Genomic DNA, 17346 nt, shown 5'->3' with positions numbered 1-17346 from the left:
TTCAAAAACTTTCTGCCTGGAAAACTGAAGGGGTAACCATGGCAACTGGAGGCAGGTCGAGCTCGGAGAGGGCTCTTCATCTTGAGCAGGGAGCTTTGTGCTCCTGGATTCGCCCTTCTGCACACCATGCATCAATCCCTTTGTCTCTTTCACTTTCTTTGCTGAATGAAAAAGTACTAGCTCAGGAATCTGGACACTGGGCCCAGGGTTCAGCTGTTTTCAGCTCCAGTGCCCTTAACTAACTGTCTTAACCACTGCCATTTGTTGTCTGCAGAATGGACACTTAAAAGCTCCTTTGGCCTATTCATGGGGATACAGAAAGAACAGGAAGGTTTGAAGAGGTTTTCTGCCTAACCACTATTCTTGTTGTCATGTGGCCATATCCAGGCTGATTCCAACGTGGCACTACTGAGGATAAGACCGAGGGTTCAATCCACCCATAAACTCACCTTTATTGCTTGGAGAAAAGCTATCCCAGACACCACCCACATCCCCATTCGGCAGCTGTGTGATAAAAGTGTGCACTGGGGCAGGGGCGGCACCAGGTGAAAAAATAGCCATCATCCCAGTTAATGCATCATCGTGTGGACCAAGGACTGTGCTGAGCAGCAGACATTCACAAAGGCCTCCTTCCGTGGCCTCCTCCCACGCCTTGCCCATCGCCCTGCCCCACACCAGTCTGGCCCCGGACTCGTGAGAGAGGCAGAACAAGAGCCAAGGCGGGCAAGACCGGGTGCAGGCGGATCCGGCACCTAAGATGGCACTGCTGCCTCTAAGCCTGCGCTCCCTGAACCAAGCCTCTAATGGGCTGGGGGGCTGGGGAGGGCTCAGCTCTGGCTTCAAAGTGAATCAGTTTTGACTTCCTGGGTCAGCTCCCGCAGGTGCTGCCTTCAAAAAGGAAACTGCTCAAAGATCCCCCACGTGGTTCTGATTTGGGCATCATTTCCTGTGGTCATGCCTTGTTTCACAGCCTTCCTCCCCTCTTCCCCTCTGTGGTTTTTCGTCTTTCCCTCCCTGACCAGCTTTTCTGGGCCTTCTCATGTGTTCTGTCAGGGGAGATCTCTTCTCCTGTGTCCTCTCTTTTCCGACCCTTTACTTCCAGGCCTCATTGAGAAATAGCAACTCTCAAATGCCCTTTGTGAAATTAACACCTAAACTCCCAGAGTCACAAAAAACGTGCTATTGAGCCTTCTCCTTTTTGTCTAGCAACCCTTGTATCCCTACTAAGTAAATCTGAGAGTGAAGGCTGACTGAGTGCTGACTACGAGTTGAACGCTGTCCCAAGCACCTTCTGGGTGTGGTCACAGGTGCTGCGTCTCCCAGATTTCCTTCTGGGACCAGATCCCCATTCCCCAGGGTGCTGGCTGCTGCAGGCTCACAGTAGTCTCTCTCAGTTGCTGCCTTGACAGAGGGAATTGCCTGGTTTAAAATGAGGTAGTCCAATGAACCGGTGACATGGGGTGCAAAGGCCCGCCCCCTTGCTTCAGTGGGGGACTGCTCAGAAGGGCCATCCCACTCCAGAGCACCCCCTGGGACCCATTTCGGCATTTGCTTCCTCCCTCTGTCTGGCCCTGTTTCCCTCCCACCCTCTTAGTTCCCAGAACTCTCCCCAGTGAGTCTCTGCCTCAGAGGAACCGAGTTTCCTGTTTCCTAGGGAATTCAAACTAAGAATTAAATGTATTTAGTCCTCACAACAACTTTATGAAATAAGTGCATGATTTATTCTAGAGACAAGGAATGATTTATTCTAGAGACAGAGGCATGGAATGGTTAAGAAGCTTGCCTAAGGTCTCCCATCAGTAAATGGAGGAGCCCAGATTTGAAACTGAAAAAATCTAGATCTTACACTCAGGTGCAGCCTGTTTTGCATTGCATTGCAGGTGGATGCTTTAACCCTGAGCCACCGGGGAAGCCCTCACGTGCAGCCTCTTAGTAGCAATCCCAAAGGGAAGTATCAGGAAACGGGGAAACTGGGGAGAGAGGCAGGGTATTTATTACCTGTATCTCAGAGATGAAGATGCTGAACTAGCTAACAACTGCTTAAAGGCAGGATCACTCATTAGTTACTGAAGTGTTGGGATTTGAAGAGGACCAGCAGAAAAAGTATGGTAAGTTCATATTTGAATTCCGGCAGAATACTCATTGTGTGACTTTGAGCAAATTATTCAACCTGAGTCTTAGTAACAAGCACATAGTAGATGCTCAATAAAGCCAGCACCCACCGCCCCGCCCCCGCCCCCCACCCCCACCCGCACTTTTTGTCTGCTGTTTCTAACTCTGATCTTGGGCAAGTCTTTTTAACGTTCTGACTCAAGTTTCTTCATCTATAAAATGAGGTGATGATGACGAAGGGCTCACTTGGTTGACCCAAGACCATCTGGGTAAGAACACAGTAAGTGGAAGTTATCAGTATAACCATGGGGCTGTGCTGTCGGGCTTGCACCGTGTGCTCGGGTCGTTAGGGCCGAACAGGCTCAGGCTTGAGCTGCGATCGACACCAGGTGTACCTCCCCTATCACCACCCCTACGCAAATTCTCCTGGCATCGCTGAGTTGGTTTCCTGCTTTTACTAGCGGCCGGCGGTTCCCCTCCCCCCCCCCCCCCCCCCCCCCACTAAACTGGGTGCGCGCGTCTTATCTCCGTGTGACTTCTCTGCCGCTTCTCCCTCCCCACGCCGGCGGCCGCTCGGAGGAGGGGGCAGCCCCGTGAGCACCCCCGCGGGGCGAAGGTTGCACCCTGCGAGGGCGCATCCTGGGCCCGGCGCCCCGCCCGGTCGAGCTCCAGGCCCCGCCTCCGCCTTCGCCCGCGCTGAGTACCGCTCTCCGATTGGTTGGCGGCGCGCAGCCTCTCCGCCCCCTACAAGGGAATAAAAGCCGCTGGCTCCGCGAATCCCGTATAGTAAACCCAGACAGGCGCTGGCCGCCGTTCTTCTGTCTTCGCGTTCTGCGGTGCCCGCTGGAGCCCGCTACCATCGTCCCCAAGACGTGCTGCCCTGCATCCGTAGCCATGTGTCGAACCCTGGCCGCCTTCCCCACCTCCTGCCTGGAGAGGTAAGAGCAGCTTGTCCAGATGCCTAGGGGAAGAAGAACAAGTCCCACCAACCTTAGGGAGTGAAGCGGAGGGCTTGCAGACCTGTGAGGTCTGGAGAACAGGGTGAAAGTGACTTCAGAGGCATAGGTCAACTTGGTTCCACGTTCTCAGATGCCTCTCTTAGATTCTAAGGGAAGGATGGGTGACGGGAACCGAGAAGGCAAAGCGAAGGGAAGCAGGGGGACCACTGTTTACTGCCATTCCCCATCATTCCTCTGACAAGTGGTGGTTCTACTCAGGTGACCTACTGCAGGAAGACTGCGGTGGCATCGCCAGGCAAAACTGAGTCTTCCCCAGTTTCTTAAGCACTTGGTTTTCATTCTAAGTTATAGATCTAAGGGCATGGCCTCCTCTGATCCTGGAAATACAGGGAACTGTTTTTCAGGCCCTCAGTGAGGGATGTCCCCACTTCCCAGGGTGCTACACACCCACTCCAATCTTTGCTGGAGCCGGTGGCTGGGAAGGAAAAAGTAAAGATGAAGGCAGAAATCAGCTTCCACACAGCTCCAAAAATATTTGTGACAAGCCTAGAGAGTACTGAATTGCCTTCTGCTAAATCAACAGGCACAAAAAGTGTGACTTAAGTGGGGAAAAAGCCTATGTTTGCTATACTGCAAACCCCCAAACTGAAAGACAGTCCAGTCACGGCTCAGATATTGCATTCATTGTTTCTGGGCTCATGATACTGATGAGAGAGGTGAAGCGTAAGCCCTGGGAACAGCTGTGGGTTCCCAGAAACCCTCAGGCTTGGAATTTGGGTGGCACAAACCTGTACTCTTCTGGGACTTCATGGATCTCTCTGCCCTGGCTGAGCAAGGGGAGAATCCTCACGAGCTCATGCTTTGCCTTCCAGAGCCAAAGAATTCAAGACACGGCTGGGGATCTTTCTTCATAAGTCAGAACTGGGCTCTGATACTGGGAGTGTTGGCAAGTTCGAGTGGGGCAGTAAACACAGCAAAGAGGGGTAAGTCCCGCCAACCAGCCTGGAGCCCCTAGAGGGAAGGAGCCAGATTTAGGAAGGGAGCCCTGAGAAGGAAAACACTAGGAGAAATTAGGACATACCATCGTGGACCTTGGTGACCTCTTCCTAGAGATTGTAATGGAACTTCTTGCTGGTCTGCTATGGCTGTCTGGCTCATGGGTGACTGGGTGGATGGCTCCAGCCTTCTAAGTCCACCAACAAATGAAGATACCCAGGGTTGGAACATCTAGTTACTAGATTCTCCCATCTGGAGATGCCATTGCATGTGTGACGAGGGCAATGGCAGGGCCCAAGGCCACTGGACTCTGCTGCTACTTGCATGCAGCTTACCGGGAAGCCCTGTTATATTGACCATCAACTGTGGCAGGTGATGTGCTGGACTCTGGGGTTGTGGGTAGGCATAATCTCTATTCAGGAGACCCTCATTTCCTTGAGAAAGTGTACAGAACAAACTGAGAGGGGAATCGGAGGAATTTTGGACAGCAAAAACACAGTCTTAGATATTTACTGAGGGCTGGAAGGTCCCTGCTCTGGTTTCTGGTTACTAGATTGTCCTCTAGAAAACACAACCTTTTCCCTAAACCTCAGCAAAAAGTTGGGGAGTTTGAGGAGTCAGCTCTGGTAGTTTTACTGAGCAAGCCTCCATGTGGATTATACAACTTCAGAGTTCTGGCTAGGATTTGTGCTATGTATTAGTTTGTTGTTGTTGTTTTTTAAATTAAAATCTTGCCCCCCCCCCCCTCCTTTTTTTAGCAAAAACTTCTCAGAAGACGTGCTGGGATGGAAAGAGTCATTTGACTTGCTGCTGAGCAGTAAAAGTGAGTTGTGTCTGTTGTGTCTGTCTGTGGATGGCACACGGGTGGCACATGGGTACCCATGTGCTGCAGAGCCAGCCTGAGGATGCTGAGAACGTGGGCAAAATAATAGTAATAGTAATAATAATTCCCTACTGTGTCAGCCTCTATCCAGAATACAAAGGCAGGTCCTTGTTTGAGAAAATTACATCCCCAAAATAGAGCCCTTAACTACAATTGCTGTCTTTTCTTATTTTATTCCCGGCTGGCTGTCTCCGCTGTCTGACCTGTCTCTTCCTCTCTCCCTGCAACCCCAGATGGAGTGGCCGCCTTCCACGCCTTCCTGAAGACAGAGTTCAGCGAGGAGAACCTGGAGTTCTGGCTGGCCTGTGAGGAGTTCAAGAAGCTCCGGTCCGCTACCAAGCTGGCATCCCGGGCTCACCGGATCTTTGAGGAGTTCATCTGCGGTGAAGCCCCCAAAGAGGTCAGAGCCATGACACGTTGCAGGGGTCCTGCAGACCCTGCCTGCTCCCTCCCCACTGAGAACTGGGGATGATCAGGGGCCAGTAAGGGAAGGGCCAGGTTTAGAAGCAGAGTGGCCTTATCTGACACAGGAGGCTGGAGATCAAAAAAGCCAGGCTCCAGGCCACCCCTGGGTACCGTGACCCTCAGATATCACTGGGACTGGAGGGGTTGGCAGGAGTTTTGGCTTCTGTCCACACCTACCTTTGTAAACTAAGCCCTTTTTAGAGACTCAGAATACTTAACACAAGTGCGGAGACAGGTCATCGTAGGATAACCTGACTCAGTCACTCAGGTCTGTGGTTGGTGACCCTTTCAACGTTCCCTCTGGCCTCCACCGTGTTTGATAAGGAATATGACGCCACCTCTTGGAGAGAAGGAAGTAATGGCTTACCTTTGTATCTAATTTTGTATTTATTTTCTGAGCATTTTTATTTCTCCCATAAAGATATGTTAGGCACCAGTTACATGCAAGGCACATTTATAGTCCTCAAGGATATGGCAGTGAACACAAAGCCTCTACCCCAGTGAGAGAAGATGACAGTAACCAATTAAATAATTATTGCCAGAGGGTGCTCTGTGCTCTGATAAAAAGAAAGCAGGCTATGAGAGGGAGGACCAGGGTACAGGGTCGGAGGATGTGACACAGGAAACAGAAAATACAAAGATCAGAGAGTGCCTTTGTGCTCACAGGCCAGCAAGTGGGCCCGTGTGGAGCGGGAAGTGAGAGAGTGGGAGGTGATGTCACACAGGTGGCAGGCGGCCAGGTGCTGGCCCCGGTAGCCTTGTGGGCTCAGCACCCATGTCGGCCTTTTCTCGGAGTGATGGGAAACAATAGAACTGCTAGCAAACTGGCTTGTGCTTTGTAAGGCTGTCTTTGCTGCTAGGTGGAGAACAGACCCTGGGGTTCAGGGGAGGAGAGAGAGACCTGATAGCAGGTGCTGGCAGTAGCCTAGGAGAGAGGTGGTGATGACTCGAACCTGGGTTGTCACAGAGAAACAGGTGAAAAGAGGGTGGATCTGTGCCCATTCTTAACATCTCCTGGGTTGTTCTGAGAGAGTGGAGAGTAGCAGGGAGGACAGGCCCAGAGCTGAAAAGCCCACTGATGGTCAACTCAGCAGAGCCCCAGTTCCTGGTTCAGAACCCAGTGCTCCTTCCACTGCCCCCCGCCAGTCCTCCCAGGCCTGCCAGTCCCCTCACCCTGGCTCTGAGCCCCCCACTCACCCACATGCTTGTCCTCCTTCCCACAGGTGAATATAGACCACGAGACCAGGGAGCTGACCAGGACGAACCTGCAGGCCACCACGGCTGCATGCTTCGACGCAGCACAGCGGAAGGTGCGAGCCCTGATGGAGAAGGACTCCTACCCGCGCTTCCTGAAGTCCCCCGCTTACCGGGACCTGGCCACCCAAGCCATGGCCGCCTCTGCTTCCCCGTCCAGCGGCAGCCCAGCTGAGCCCTCGCACACCTGAGCCTCAGGGCCTGGAAGGAGCCAGCCGGGCAGAGAGATTGAGTCACCCACCCCCGAGGTGCTGTCCCCTCGGGGGAGGCAGGTTCTGCAAAGCAAGAGAGGACAGCGAAGGAAAAAACTGACCCGGTGACACCCTCACCTCCAGATCCTTGGGACTGAATTCCGTGCGTGAGAGGGTCACCCCACTTCTAGGACCTGTGGGCCAGGGCTGAAGATGAGGGTTGTGTGGGGCTTTTAAGGGGGGGAAGAATGATGGTGCAAGAGTCATCATTGGCTCTGGCCATTCTCAATAGGACAAGCGATATTTCCAGGGGGCTTTGTGAAATGCATGGATAAAGGGGAACTTGAAAATGAGGGAGAGAAAGGCAACCAGCTTAGCCAGTTTTGCCTGTCGAACGGTTGACCTGTTTTCCTAATTTCCAGACTGTCCTGGGCATGAAGGGAGCCATGGATGGTGGAGTCTTCTCATCCTGTCCTCCTCACCTGCCTCTGGGCTATGGCGGGGTGGGGGGGTGCCTCGCTTGCACCTCTCAACACTTCTGTGTCCAGCCTGGCAGTCTTGTCAAGGCCAGAGAACCAATGTGATGCTTGCCCCGAATGAGATATTTACCTCAAAAACTGGCTTTCAAGCCCCTCTCCAAATCAGTAGAGAGCCCCGAAAACAGGCCATCTTGCCCATGCGAAATGAACCTTGGTGCTCTTGGTGGGTTCTTGCGGGGCCCTCTGACTCCATGTGTGCCACCGGGTCCATCTGTGAGCAGGACCTGCTGAGAGCCTCTTGCTGGGATGTGTCCCCTCTTAGCGCTGAGCTGCCTGGAGCAAGACGTGGGGCCTCTTGGTGAGCGGCTAGTCCAGCCCTTATGCTGGGCAGGGTGGAACGAGGGAGAAAGGGCTCCTGGGAGACAAACCTCATGGCAGTTCCAGAAAGTCCTGTTTAAATCAAGCTAATATTTTATTTTTGTGAGGATGAGAACAGGGAAAAAGAGATTCTCCAGGATGGAAGGGGAACCTTGTGTTTCTTTCCTATAGCTTGTTGGGGTGTACTCACTGGGGTGTTGATGAGAAATGAGGCAGGGACCTTGATGAACTTGGACAGCCTGTAGAAGCTGGGAATGAAACTGGGGCGGAGAGAGGCTGCTGGGAAGAGCAGGACTAGGGGAAATCAGAACCTGCTTGTCACCCCAGGGCATCACCAAACACCCATTCCCTGGTGGGACTTCTGCCCCAGCTGGGCTGGGGAGGTGAATTAACCAGGCAGCCCCTCTTGCCCCCAGGGAATCCACACTGTTCTCTCTGCGCTAGGAGCTCCTCCAGGAGAAAAGTATTTAAGTCTAACATATTGTTGGTTTTGAGACAATGGTCATGGCACATTATTTTTTATTGCTGTTGTGTTGTTACTATTGTTATTTATTGTTATTTGTGCGTCTGCCTCTCCTGGAGAATCCACAGGAGCTGGTAGCCTGGCTGTCTCCCTCTTTCCAGCAGACGCTACCTCTTGAAGTGCTGGGAACCTCTTGGCGCCCGCCAGGAACTCCTCGCCGTTTAAATATTTATTTATTGTTGACCACGGGAGCTGGTTTCCTAGATGTGAATGATGTACTTATTCAATCCCCGTTTTCCTATTGCAGCATGTTATTTTATTGTGAAATAAAAATAAAACCCAAACGCGAGATCAATCCTGTCTGCAAGGGCTGTGTGGTCAGGGGAAGAGGGAAGGGAAGTGCTCAGGGTTGGGGGTGCCTTGTGGGAGAGCTGGTCTCCAGAAATGTCACAGGACACGCGGGGAAGCTTGCTGGTGTATGGGCAGAGGTGCACGTCCAAGGCCCGAGTCTAACGGTGGCCTCCAGGATGGTAACTTCCTTCAGCTGGTGATGGCCCAGCTCATGTCAAGCTGTTGTGTCCTGTTGACGGTGAGCCTAGCCTGGGACCTTTGCAGCAAGGCTGCAATGCTTGTACCTGGATACACGTCTCCTTCAGCAACAAAATGCAAAGGAACTGTGGGACTCAAAAGAACCCCATGCATGCACAGCTGGGGCAAATTCTGTACTCAAAAGATACAAAGAGACCAAAAAACACAACTGCCACTTTTGAGCAGCCTAGAGCAAAAATAGGGTACTGTGCAGACCCCCTGCACACAACACCAACTAAGGGGTGGACAGAACACCTAGGCTACCCCTCCTGCCTAAGCCTTGAACAACACTCCACCCTCCCTTCACAAAGGAACCAGCTCCCCACTCCTCTCCTCAGGGAGTGAGCAAGCAAGGGAACCTGTTTGCTCTGGCTCCCCGCTGCTGCAGCAGGGGCCCCAGTTGAGCCACGCCTGAATTTCTTGTCTGGCCTCCAGTCAATTTCTATTGATTGGGGAAGGCCAAGAATCCTGGCTGGTAACAGTTGGACCTGGCTCAGCTATCATTGCAAAGCCCATCTCCTCTGTCCACCTGACCCAGCATGAGCCATTCCTGGTTCTTAGAACAGCAAGGGGTGGCTCCCCCTGGCCAAGTAGCTGCACATTATCAGCTGCAGGGGGGCACTTCCGTGCCATTTTCACCTTTGCCCATTTCCAATTTGCGTTAGTGTACTTTTGGGCTTCCCTCACTCAGTTGGTAAAGAATCCACCTGCAATGCGGGAGACCTGGGTTTGATTCCTGGGTTGGGAAAATCCCCTGGAGAAGGGAAAAGCTACCCACTCCAGTACTCTGGCCTGGAGAATTCCATGGACTGTATAGTCCATGGGGTCACAAAGAGTTGACATGACTGAACGACTTTCATTTCACTATGAATTCAAGGAATTAGCATTCCTTATAATTTATAGACATCTCTGAGATGAACTTTGGGAAGCCACTTGATGCTTGGAACTACTCCATTCCCAGGGAAGAGAATGAGTAGTTTGTGCTGGGTTAGAAAGAACTTGGCGTTAGGCTTGCAAGGATCAAAACTGCTCTTCCTCTGACCTCCTTGTCACCTCCTTGTTCTCCCCCAAATTCTTCTCTAAGTTGAATTATCTGTTTATATACAAATCTAGGCCTTATATTGACTTTTATTTTCCCCTCATTGTTAGTTTTCAGAGAAAGCAATGGCACCCCACTCCAGTACTCTTGCCTGGAAAATCTCAGGGACGGGGGAGCCTGGTGGGCTGCTGTCTATGGGGTCGCACAGAGTCAGACACAACTGAAGTGACTTAGCAGCAGCAGCGTTGTTAGTCTGAGTAAAGTGACCAGACTTCAGGTGCATTAAGTAGAAAAGCCCATGGAATCACATTTGAAGCCCAGATCTAAGGGGCAGTTGTGTGTGTGATGCCGGGAGGGATTCTGAGGTTAAAGGCCAGAAAAGAAGATGGGAACAAACACCAGGGCAGGCCCTGATCTCGTTTAGTCCAATGACAGTTCTGTGAGGTAGATGTGATAACCCTATGATACAGACGGGGAAACTGAAGCTCCCAGGGGTGGGGTCTGGGGGAACATGCTCAGGGAAGTCGGTTTGAGAGAGGGGCAGAGATGAGATCTGAATACAATTAAACCTAGGCGGGGTGGGGGTGGGTGGGAAGTCCAGTCTGTGAGAGATGGTCAAGGGATATGATCCATGAGGGAAGAAAAAAGATGGTACCCAGAGAGTCAGGAACCTTGTCCCCATTACTTTCCTTCCACCTTTTTGTCTTTCCTTTTTTTTTTTTAAACATGCATTTATTGTATCTAGTGCATCCTGCATGCCTGCCAGAAAACCAAAAATAGCTGTAACTGTAGGTGGCCTCAGTTAATGGTGGATGGGGATTCTGGGTAAGTTCAGACAAGGGCACAAATGTGTATTTTCTGATTCAGTATAGGCTTCCCAGGTGGCTCAGTGGTAAAGAACCTGCCTACCAATGCAGGAGACTCGGGTTGAGATCCTGGATTGGGAAGATCCCATGGAGGAGGAAATGGAAACCCACTCTGGTATTCTTGCCTGGGAAATCGCATGGACAGTGGAGATCTGTGGGCTACCGTGTATGGGGTTGCCAAGAGTCAGACACGATTAAATGACTGAGCGTGCATGTATGGGTGCCAGTAGGAAATGGTGGGTGTGGTCGGCGAATGGTAGAGGAATGAATGGGGGCAGATGGACTTCCAGGGACTGAGGTGGGTCCTGGCAGGCTCCTCATCCAGTAAGTCCATCCTCAAGGCTTGTCGCCCTCTCCTAGCCCTTCTTCACATACAGGATGGTCTTGAAGCCCATGGTGCAGCCTCCAGGTGGTAGATGCTCATTAGAGAAAAAGAAGACTCTTGGCTGGCCTTGGAGACCAATGGCTCTTGGTCTTTCAGGTGTCAGGCTCAGACCACACACAGGACCCCTATTGTCTTGGTTCTCAGAGTGTTTAAGAGAGTTCCTGGAAATCTTGCAGGCAGCAAGAAGTCTCCAGCATCTTTAAACTCACCCACTCAGTTCCTCCCCCCAGCACTTCAGGCTCTGGCTTAGCACCCAAAGCCCTTCTTGAGTGGGCCGCCCATCCTTCTCCGGCCTCTGCTCCCTCACCTGCCCTTTGAAAACAAATCGTTCACGGTTCCCGCACTCACCCTACTATTCAAGCCTCCTGGCTTCTGCCTCCTGGCCCACCTCCCTGCTGTGTTGCCTACTCTCATCACAGCTACCTACAGCCTCCTTCAGCAGCCTAGGGAAGCAACGTTCAAAAGCTGGCCCAGGGGTCTTTCTGGGGTGCCGTTCCTGAGCCTTTGGGTCTGATCATGGACACCTGTGCTTCACCTGTCCCGGCTGTGCCAGTCTTTAGCCATAAAGCAGTGATCAGAGCAGTTGGTGCCTGCATTCAAGCCCTTCAGTGGCTCTCTTTTGACCCTGAGAGAGTCCAGCTCTCAGGATGACATACAAGGCTCACTCTGACCTGACACAAGGCCCTCTTAATGACTTCTCCCCTGCCCAGGTGGCCCTTACCCACCTGCTGTTTTTCTCTGCTTGGAAAGTCTTTTTCCTTTTATTTGTTTTTAAAAATTAGAGCTTGAGAGCTGTGGAGAATGCCCTCCTCAAAAAGCCTCTTGAAAATCTAGCAAAACCATCACCTTCTTAAGTGAAGCCTTCCCAGACAGCCATTTCCTGGAATCTCTCTGACACTTCAGTGATTCTAGGACAGCCTTGCCAACTAAAAAAAAAAAAAAAAGCTCATAACCTGAAATTTGAGACAGGAGGCAGCATCTCAGGTAGCCCTTGAGAACCTGCTCTGGAGGTGGGGGTGGGAGTGAGGGTGTGGTGGGGGGAAAGGGAAGGAAGGGAGGCAAGGAGGAGGGTGGGGAAGGGAGTCAGGTTATATAGCAGTTTGTAACAAAGGAGGCAGATAGTCTGAACATCGAAGATTATTGTTAATTAAGGAAAATCAGCTATCTCAAGGAATTTAGGGCTCGTCTATGTATGGGAAGATGAAAGAGTCAGGGCTCACTGAACTCATTCCTTTCATATGCATCTCAGCTATCTGGGGCCTGTATCCTATATATTTTTTTAAATTTTGTTGCATCCTTAGTCACTGTAGGGAGTGGTGGGAGCTGACAGCCGCTGGATTGCAGGCACGGTTCTCCCTTCTGGGGGCCCTCGGGGCTCAGAAATTCACATTTGGAGGGCAGAATCTCAAACCGATGCCTGTGACATCCTTGTTTATAGATGTGGCAGGAGATATTCCTTTTCACACCCTCTTCTTACCTTGCCTACTTCATGTAAGACATGTCACTGTCACTTACCTCTTCGCAGCTCTTTTTTTCACTAAACCACTCTCTTCAAGATTGGGAGCCATATTATTTGATACAATAGGACAGAACAGACCATGGCAGACTGCAACCCAGCCTGTAGAGTTGGAATGTTGGAGTAGAAACTGGTTCATTCATTGTATGACCTGGGGGAGTGATTAAACCTCTCCAAAGGCTTAGGTCTCTCATCTGTAAATGAGGATAATAAGAGTGCATGCACCCTTCATAGAGCATGGAATGAAAACGTGTTTGGCACAACATTGATGTTTCATGAATATTAAACTGTAATTATTATCTGATTCCAGTCACTCAGCATGGTCAATAACTATTTATTGACTTTTGAAAAGAATGGAAGAGTCACAATTCAAAGCCAGGATTCCAAGTCTACTTTTTTAAGTATAGTACAGCTGTTTCCATACTGTATTTTATTTGCTACGAAGGGCATTCCAGAATTTCAGGAGAGGGAATCAAATGTTGAGACATTAATCCAGATAGTATTCACTTAAAGCCAGGTTGGCTGATGCTATTTCCCAATCAGTCCTGTTGTTTCCTGTGACTGTGGAGGCCTGGCCCATCCCTCATCAGGCCATTCCACACTCTCTGCTGCCTCCCTGTGGCTATGTCAAATCAGGCTATGCAAACTTTTTCCTTGGAATTGCCTGTTCAGTCGCTAAGTCATGTCTGACTCTTTGCAACCTCATGGACTGTAGCACACCAGGCTCCTCTGTCCTCCACTATCTCCTAGAGTTTCCTGAGTTTCATGACCATTGAGTCAGTGATGCTACCTAACCGTTGTATCCTCTACCATTGCCTTCCTCTTTTGTCTTCAATCTTTCCTAGCCTCAGGGTCTTTTCCAATGAGTTGGTTCTTTGCTTCACATGGCCAAAATATTGGAGCTTCAGCATTAGCAATAGTCCTTCCAATGAATATTCAGGGTTGATTTCCTTTAGGATTGACTGGTTGGATCTCCTTGCAGTCCAAGGGACTCTCAAGAGTCTTCTCCAGCACCACAGTTCAAAAGCATCATTTCTTTGGCACTCAGCCTACTTTACAGTCCAACTCTCACATCCATAGGTGACTTACTGGAAAAACCATGGTTTCGACTATGTGGGCCTTTGTCGCCAAAGTGATGTCTCTACTTTTTAATACACTGTCTAGGTTTGTCATAGCTTTTCTTCCAAGGAGCAAGCATTTTTAATTTCATGGCAGCAGTCACCATCCTCAGTGATTTTGGAGCCCAAGAAAATAAAATCTGTCACTGCTTCCACTTTTTCTTTTTCCATTTGCTATGAAGTGATGGGACCAGATGCCAGGATCTTATATTTTTTGAATGTTGAGTTTCAAGCCAACTTTTTCACTCTCCTCTTTCACCCTCATCAAAAGACTCCCTTGTTCTTCTTCACTTCCTGCCATTAGAGTCACATCATCTGTGTATCTGAGGTTGTTGATGTTTCTCCCAGCAATCTTGATTCCAACTTGTGATTCACCCCGCCTGGCATTTTCCATGATGTGCTCTGCTTATAAGTTAAATAAGCAGGGTGACAATATACAGCCTTAACGTACTCCTTTTCTAATTTTGAGCCGCTCTGTTGTTCCATGACCATTTCTAACTGTTGCTTCTTGACCTGCATACAGGTTTCTCAGAAGACAGGTAAGGTGGTCTGGTATTCCCGTTTCTTTAAGACTTTTCCACAGTTTCTTGTGATCCACACAGTCAAAGGCTTTAACACTGTCAATAAGGCAGAAGTAGGTATTTTTCTGGAACTCTTTAGCTTTGTCCTTAATCTAATGAGTATTGGCAGTTTGATCTCTGGTTCCTCAGCCTTTTCTAAACCCAGTTTGAACATATGGAAGTTCTTGATTCATGTACTGCTGAATCCTAGCTTGAAAGATTTTGAGCATAACCTTGCTAGTGTGTGAAATAAGTGCAATTGTGTGGTAGTTTGAACACTCTTTGGTATTGCCCTTCTTTGGGACTGAACTTTTCCAGTCCTGTATCCACTGCTGAGTGTTCCAAATTTTTGGCATATTGAGTGCAGCACTTTCACAGCATCATCTTTTAGGATTTGAAATAACTCAGCTGGAATTCTGTCACCTCCACTATCTTTGTTTATAGTAATGCTTCTTAAGGCACACTTAACATTATATTCCAGGATGTCTGGCTCTAGGTGAGTGACCACACCATTGTGGTTATCTGAAGAAATCTCTAGTCTTTCCAACACTATTGTTTTCCTCTATTTCTTTGCACTATTCATTTAAGAAGGCCTTCTTATCTCTCCTTGCTATTCTCTGGAACTCTCTATTCAGTTGGGTATATCTTTTCCTTTCTCCCTTGCTCTTTGCTTCTCTTATTTCCTCAGCTATTTGTAAGGCCTCCTCAGACAACCATTTGGCCTTCTTTCAGTTCTTTTCCTTTTGGGATAGTTTTGGTCACTGCCTCTTATACAATGTTACAAACCTCCAGCCATAGTTCTTCAGACACTTTGTCTACCAGATCTAATTCTGTTTGTTACTTCCACTGTATAATCATAAGGGGTTTGGTTTAGGTCATACCTGAATGGTCTAGCAGTTTCCCCTACTTTCTTCAATTTAAGCCTGAATTTTGCAATAAGGAGCTGATGATCTAAGCCACAGTCAGCTCCAGGTCTTGTTTTTGCTGACTGTATAGAGCTTCTCCATCTTTGTCTGCAATGAACATAATCAATCTGATTTTGGTATTGACCATCCATTGACATCCATGTGTAGAGTCATCTCTCATGTTATTGGAAGAGGGTATTTGCTATGACCAGTGTGTTCTCTTGGCCAAACTCTGTTAGCCTTTTCCCTGCTTCATTTTGTACTCCACGGCCAAACTAGCTGGTTATTCTGGATATCTCTTGACTTCCTACTTTTTGCATTTTGATCCTCTATGATGAAAAGGACATCTTTTCTTGATGTTAGCTCTAGAAGGTGCCAGGTCTTCATAAAACTGGTCAACTTCAGCTTCTTCAGCATCAGTGGTTGGGGCAAAAACTTGGATGACTGTGATATTGAATGGTTTGCCTTGAAAATGAATGAAAATCATTCTGTCATTTTTGAAACTGTGCCCAAGTACTGCATTCCGGACTCCTTTGTTGATGATGAGGACTACTCCATTTCTTCTGAGAAACTGCCTAATTTTGCTCTGAGTTAAATTTGACTCTTTCCTTTGGAATTATATCCAAGAGATATAACCTTTAGTTTTGTTTATTAATGCAGTTTAATAATGATGTTTAATTGAATTGAAAATTATTAGCGTAATTGTTAAGATAGCTCAGTAGGTACAGGGGTTACAGTAAGCTTTCTTTAGTCAGCAGGGCTGACCTTAACTTAAAAAATTGAAGCTCTTGGTGTGGATGTGGAGAAAAAGGAACCCCTGTGCACAGTTCGTGAGATTGTAAATTGTAAATTTCTCAAGATAGAAAACAGTGTGGAGCCTCCTCAGAAAATTAAAAATGGAACTGTCATATGATCTATTAATTCCCCTTCTTTTCATATTGTAGCTATATGGGATAATGGGTGTTAACTAAATCTATTGTGGTAATTACTTCATAGTATATGTGAATCAATACATCATGCTGTATAACTTTAATTTCTAGAATGACATATGTCAGCTATTTTTCAATAAGACTAGAGGGAATTCCCTGGCAGTTAGGACTTGGCGCTTTCATTGCCAAGGCCTGGGTTTGATTCCTGGCCATATGTCATGGACAAAAAAATCAAAATAAAAAAGTAAAATAAAACTAGAAAAAAATTTTTAATGGAAGCTCTTAGGTAACAAGAACAAGGTGTTCGGGGCATATTAAGTGGTGATCACAAGGTAATTCACTGTTACTGAACCTTTTAAATTGGCCCAGCTGTTCAAATTACTTTCTGAGGAGAAGAAAGATTTAAAACTTAAATAATTGAGGAATGATCCTAAGGGTAAGGAATGTAATGTAGTTAGGTGCTAGATAATGGAGTTTCAGTTTTCATTATTTAGAAAATATCTCTCTTGACTCATAATTCCCATTCTGGTGTTTTCAGCCTTCCTCATTCTACTTATTATTCTCTGTAGGATTTTCCCCATAAAGCACATTATACATAATTTACTTATTTTGTTCATTTTCTGGCTTCTTCCACCAGAATGAGGGTAGGCATCTTTCTCTGTGCTATTCCTTGAGGTAGCTCAAATCTCTAGAACAATTGAATTCACTTAATCACTTTGTGCCTCATTTTCTCCATCTGTACAATGGGGTCACAACAGCATCTATCTCAGGACTTCAGTGACTAAACAACAACAAGAATGTGTAATTTTTGTTGGCTCAGAACAGTTCCTACAGCATACTAAAGAGCTACGTAAGTGCTTGCTACTACCATCATTATTATTAGTTCAGATAGCAAAAGCAGTGTGTGCAGAGACATGGATGTGGGAAGCAGTACGATGTGATGGGGGACTGGATGGTAGTAGTGATGATGCCCATAAGGAACTGGGATGATAGGGTCATGATATCATGACCTGAAATCATGTTCAGTTCAGTTCAGTCGCTCAGTCGTGTCCAACTCTTTGCAACTCCATGAACTGCAGCACACCAGGCCTCCCTGTCCATCACCAACTCCCGGAGTTCACCCAGACTCGAGTCCATCGAGTCAGTGATGCCATCCAGCCATCTCATCCTCTGTTGTCCCCTTCTCCTCCTGCCCCCAATCCCTCCCAGCATCAGTCTTTTCCAATGAGTCAACTCTTCACATGAGGTGGCCAAAGTACT

The 17346-nt window shown here is 48.4% G+C and overlaps 1 protein-coding gene across 1 annotated transcript; it reads left to right on the top strand.

Moving 5' to 3' along the window:
* Positions 1-2924: 2924 nt before the first annotated feature.
* On the top strand, positions 2925-8519 carry RGS16 (regulator of G protein signaling 16). The gene is made up of 5 exons (XM_052653811.1): positions 2925-3050; positions 3944-4054; positions 4826-4890; positions 5184-5350; positions 6639-8519. The coding sequence occupies exons 1-5, from the start codon at positions 3007-3009 to the stop codon at positions 6858-6860; spliced, it is 609 nt and encodes a 202-aa protein (XP_052509771.1). The 5' UTR covers positions 2925-3006; the 3' UTR covers positions 6861-8519.
* Positions 8520-17346: the final 8827 nt, after the last annotated feature.

The sequence above is a fragment of the Budorcas taxicolor genome, chromosome 16 (genome assembly GCF_023091745.1).
Source record: "Budorcas taxicolor isolate Tak-1 chromosome 16, Takin1.1, whole genome shotgun sequence".
Taxonomy (NCBI): Eukaryota; Metazoa; Chordata; class Mammalia; order Artiodactyla; family Bovidae; genus Budorcas; species Budorcas taxicolor.
This window is presented reverse-complemented; position numbering and strand designations above follow the sequence as displayed.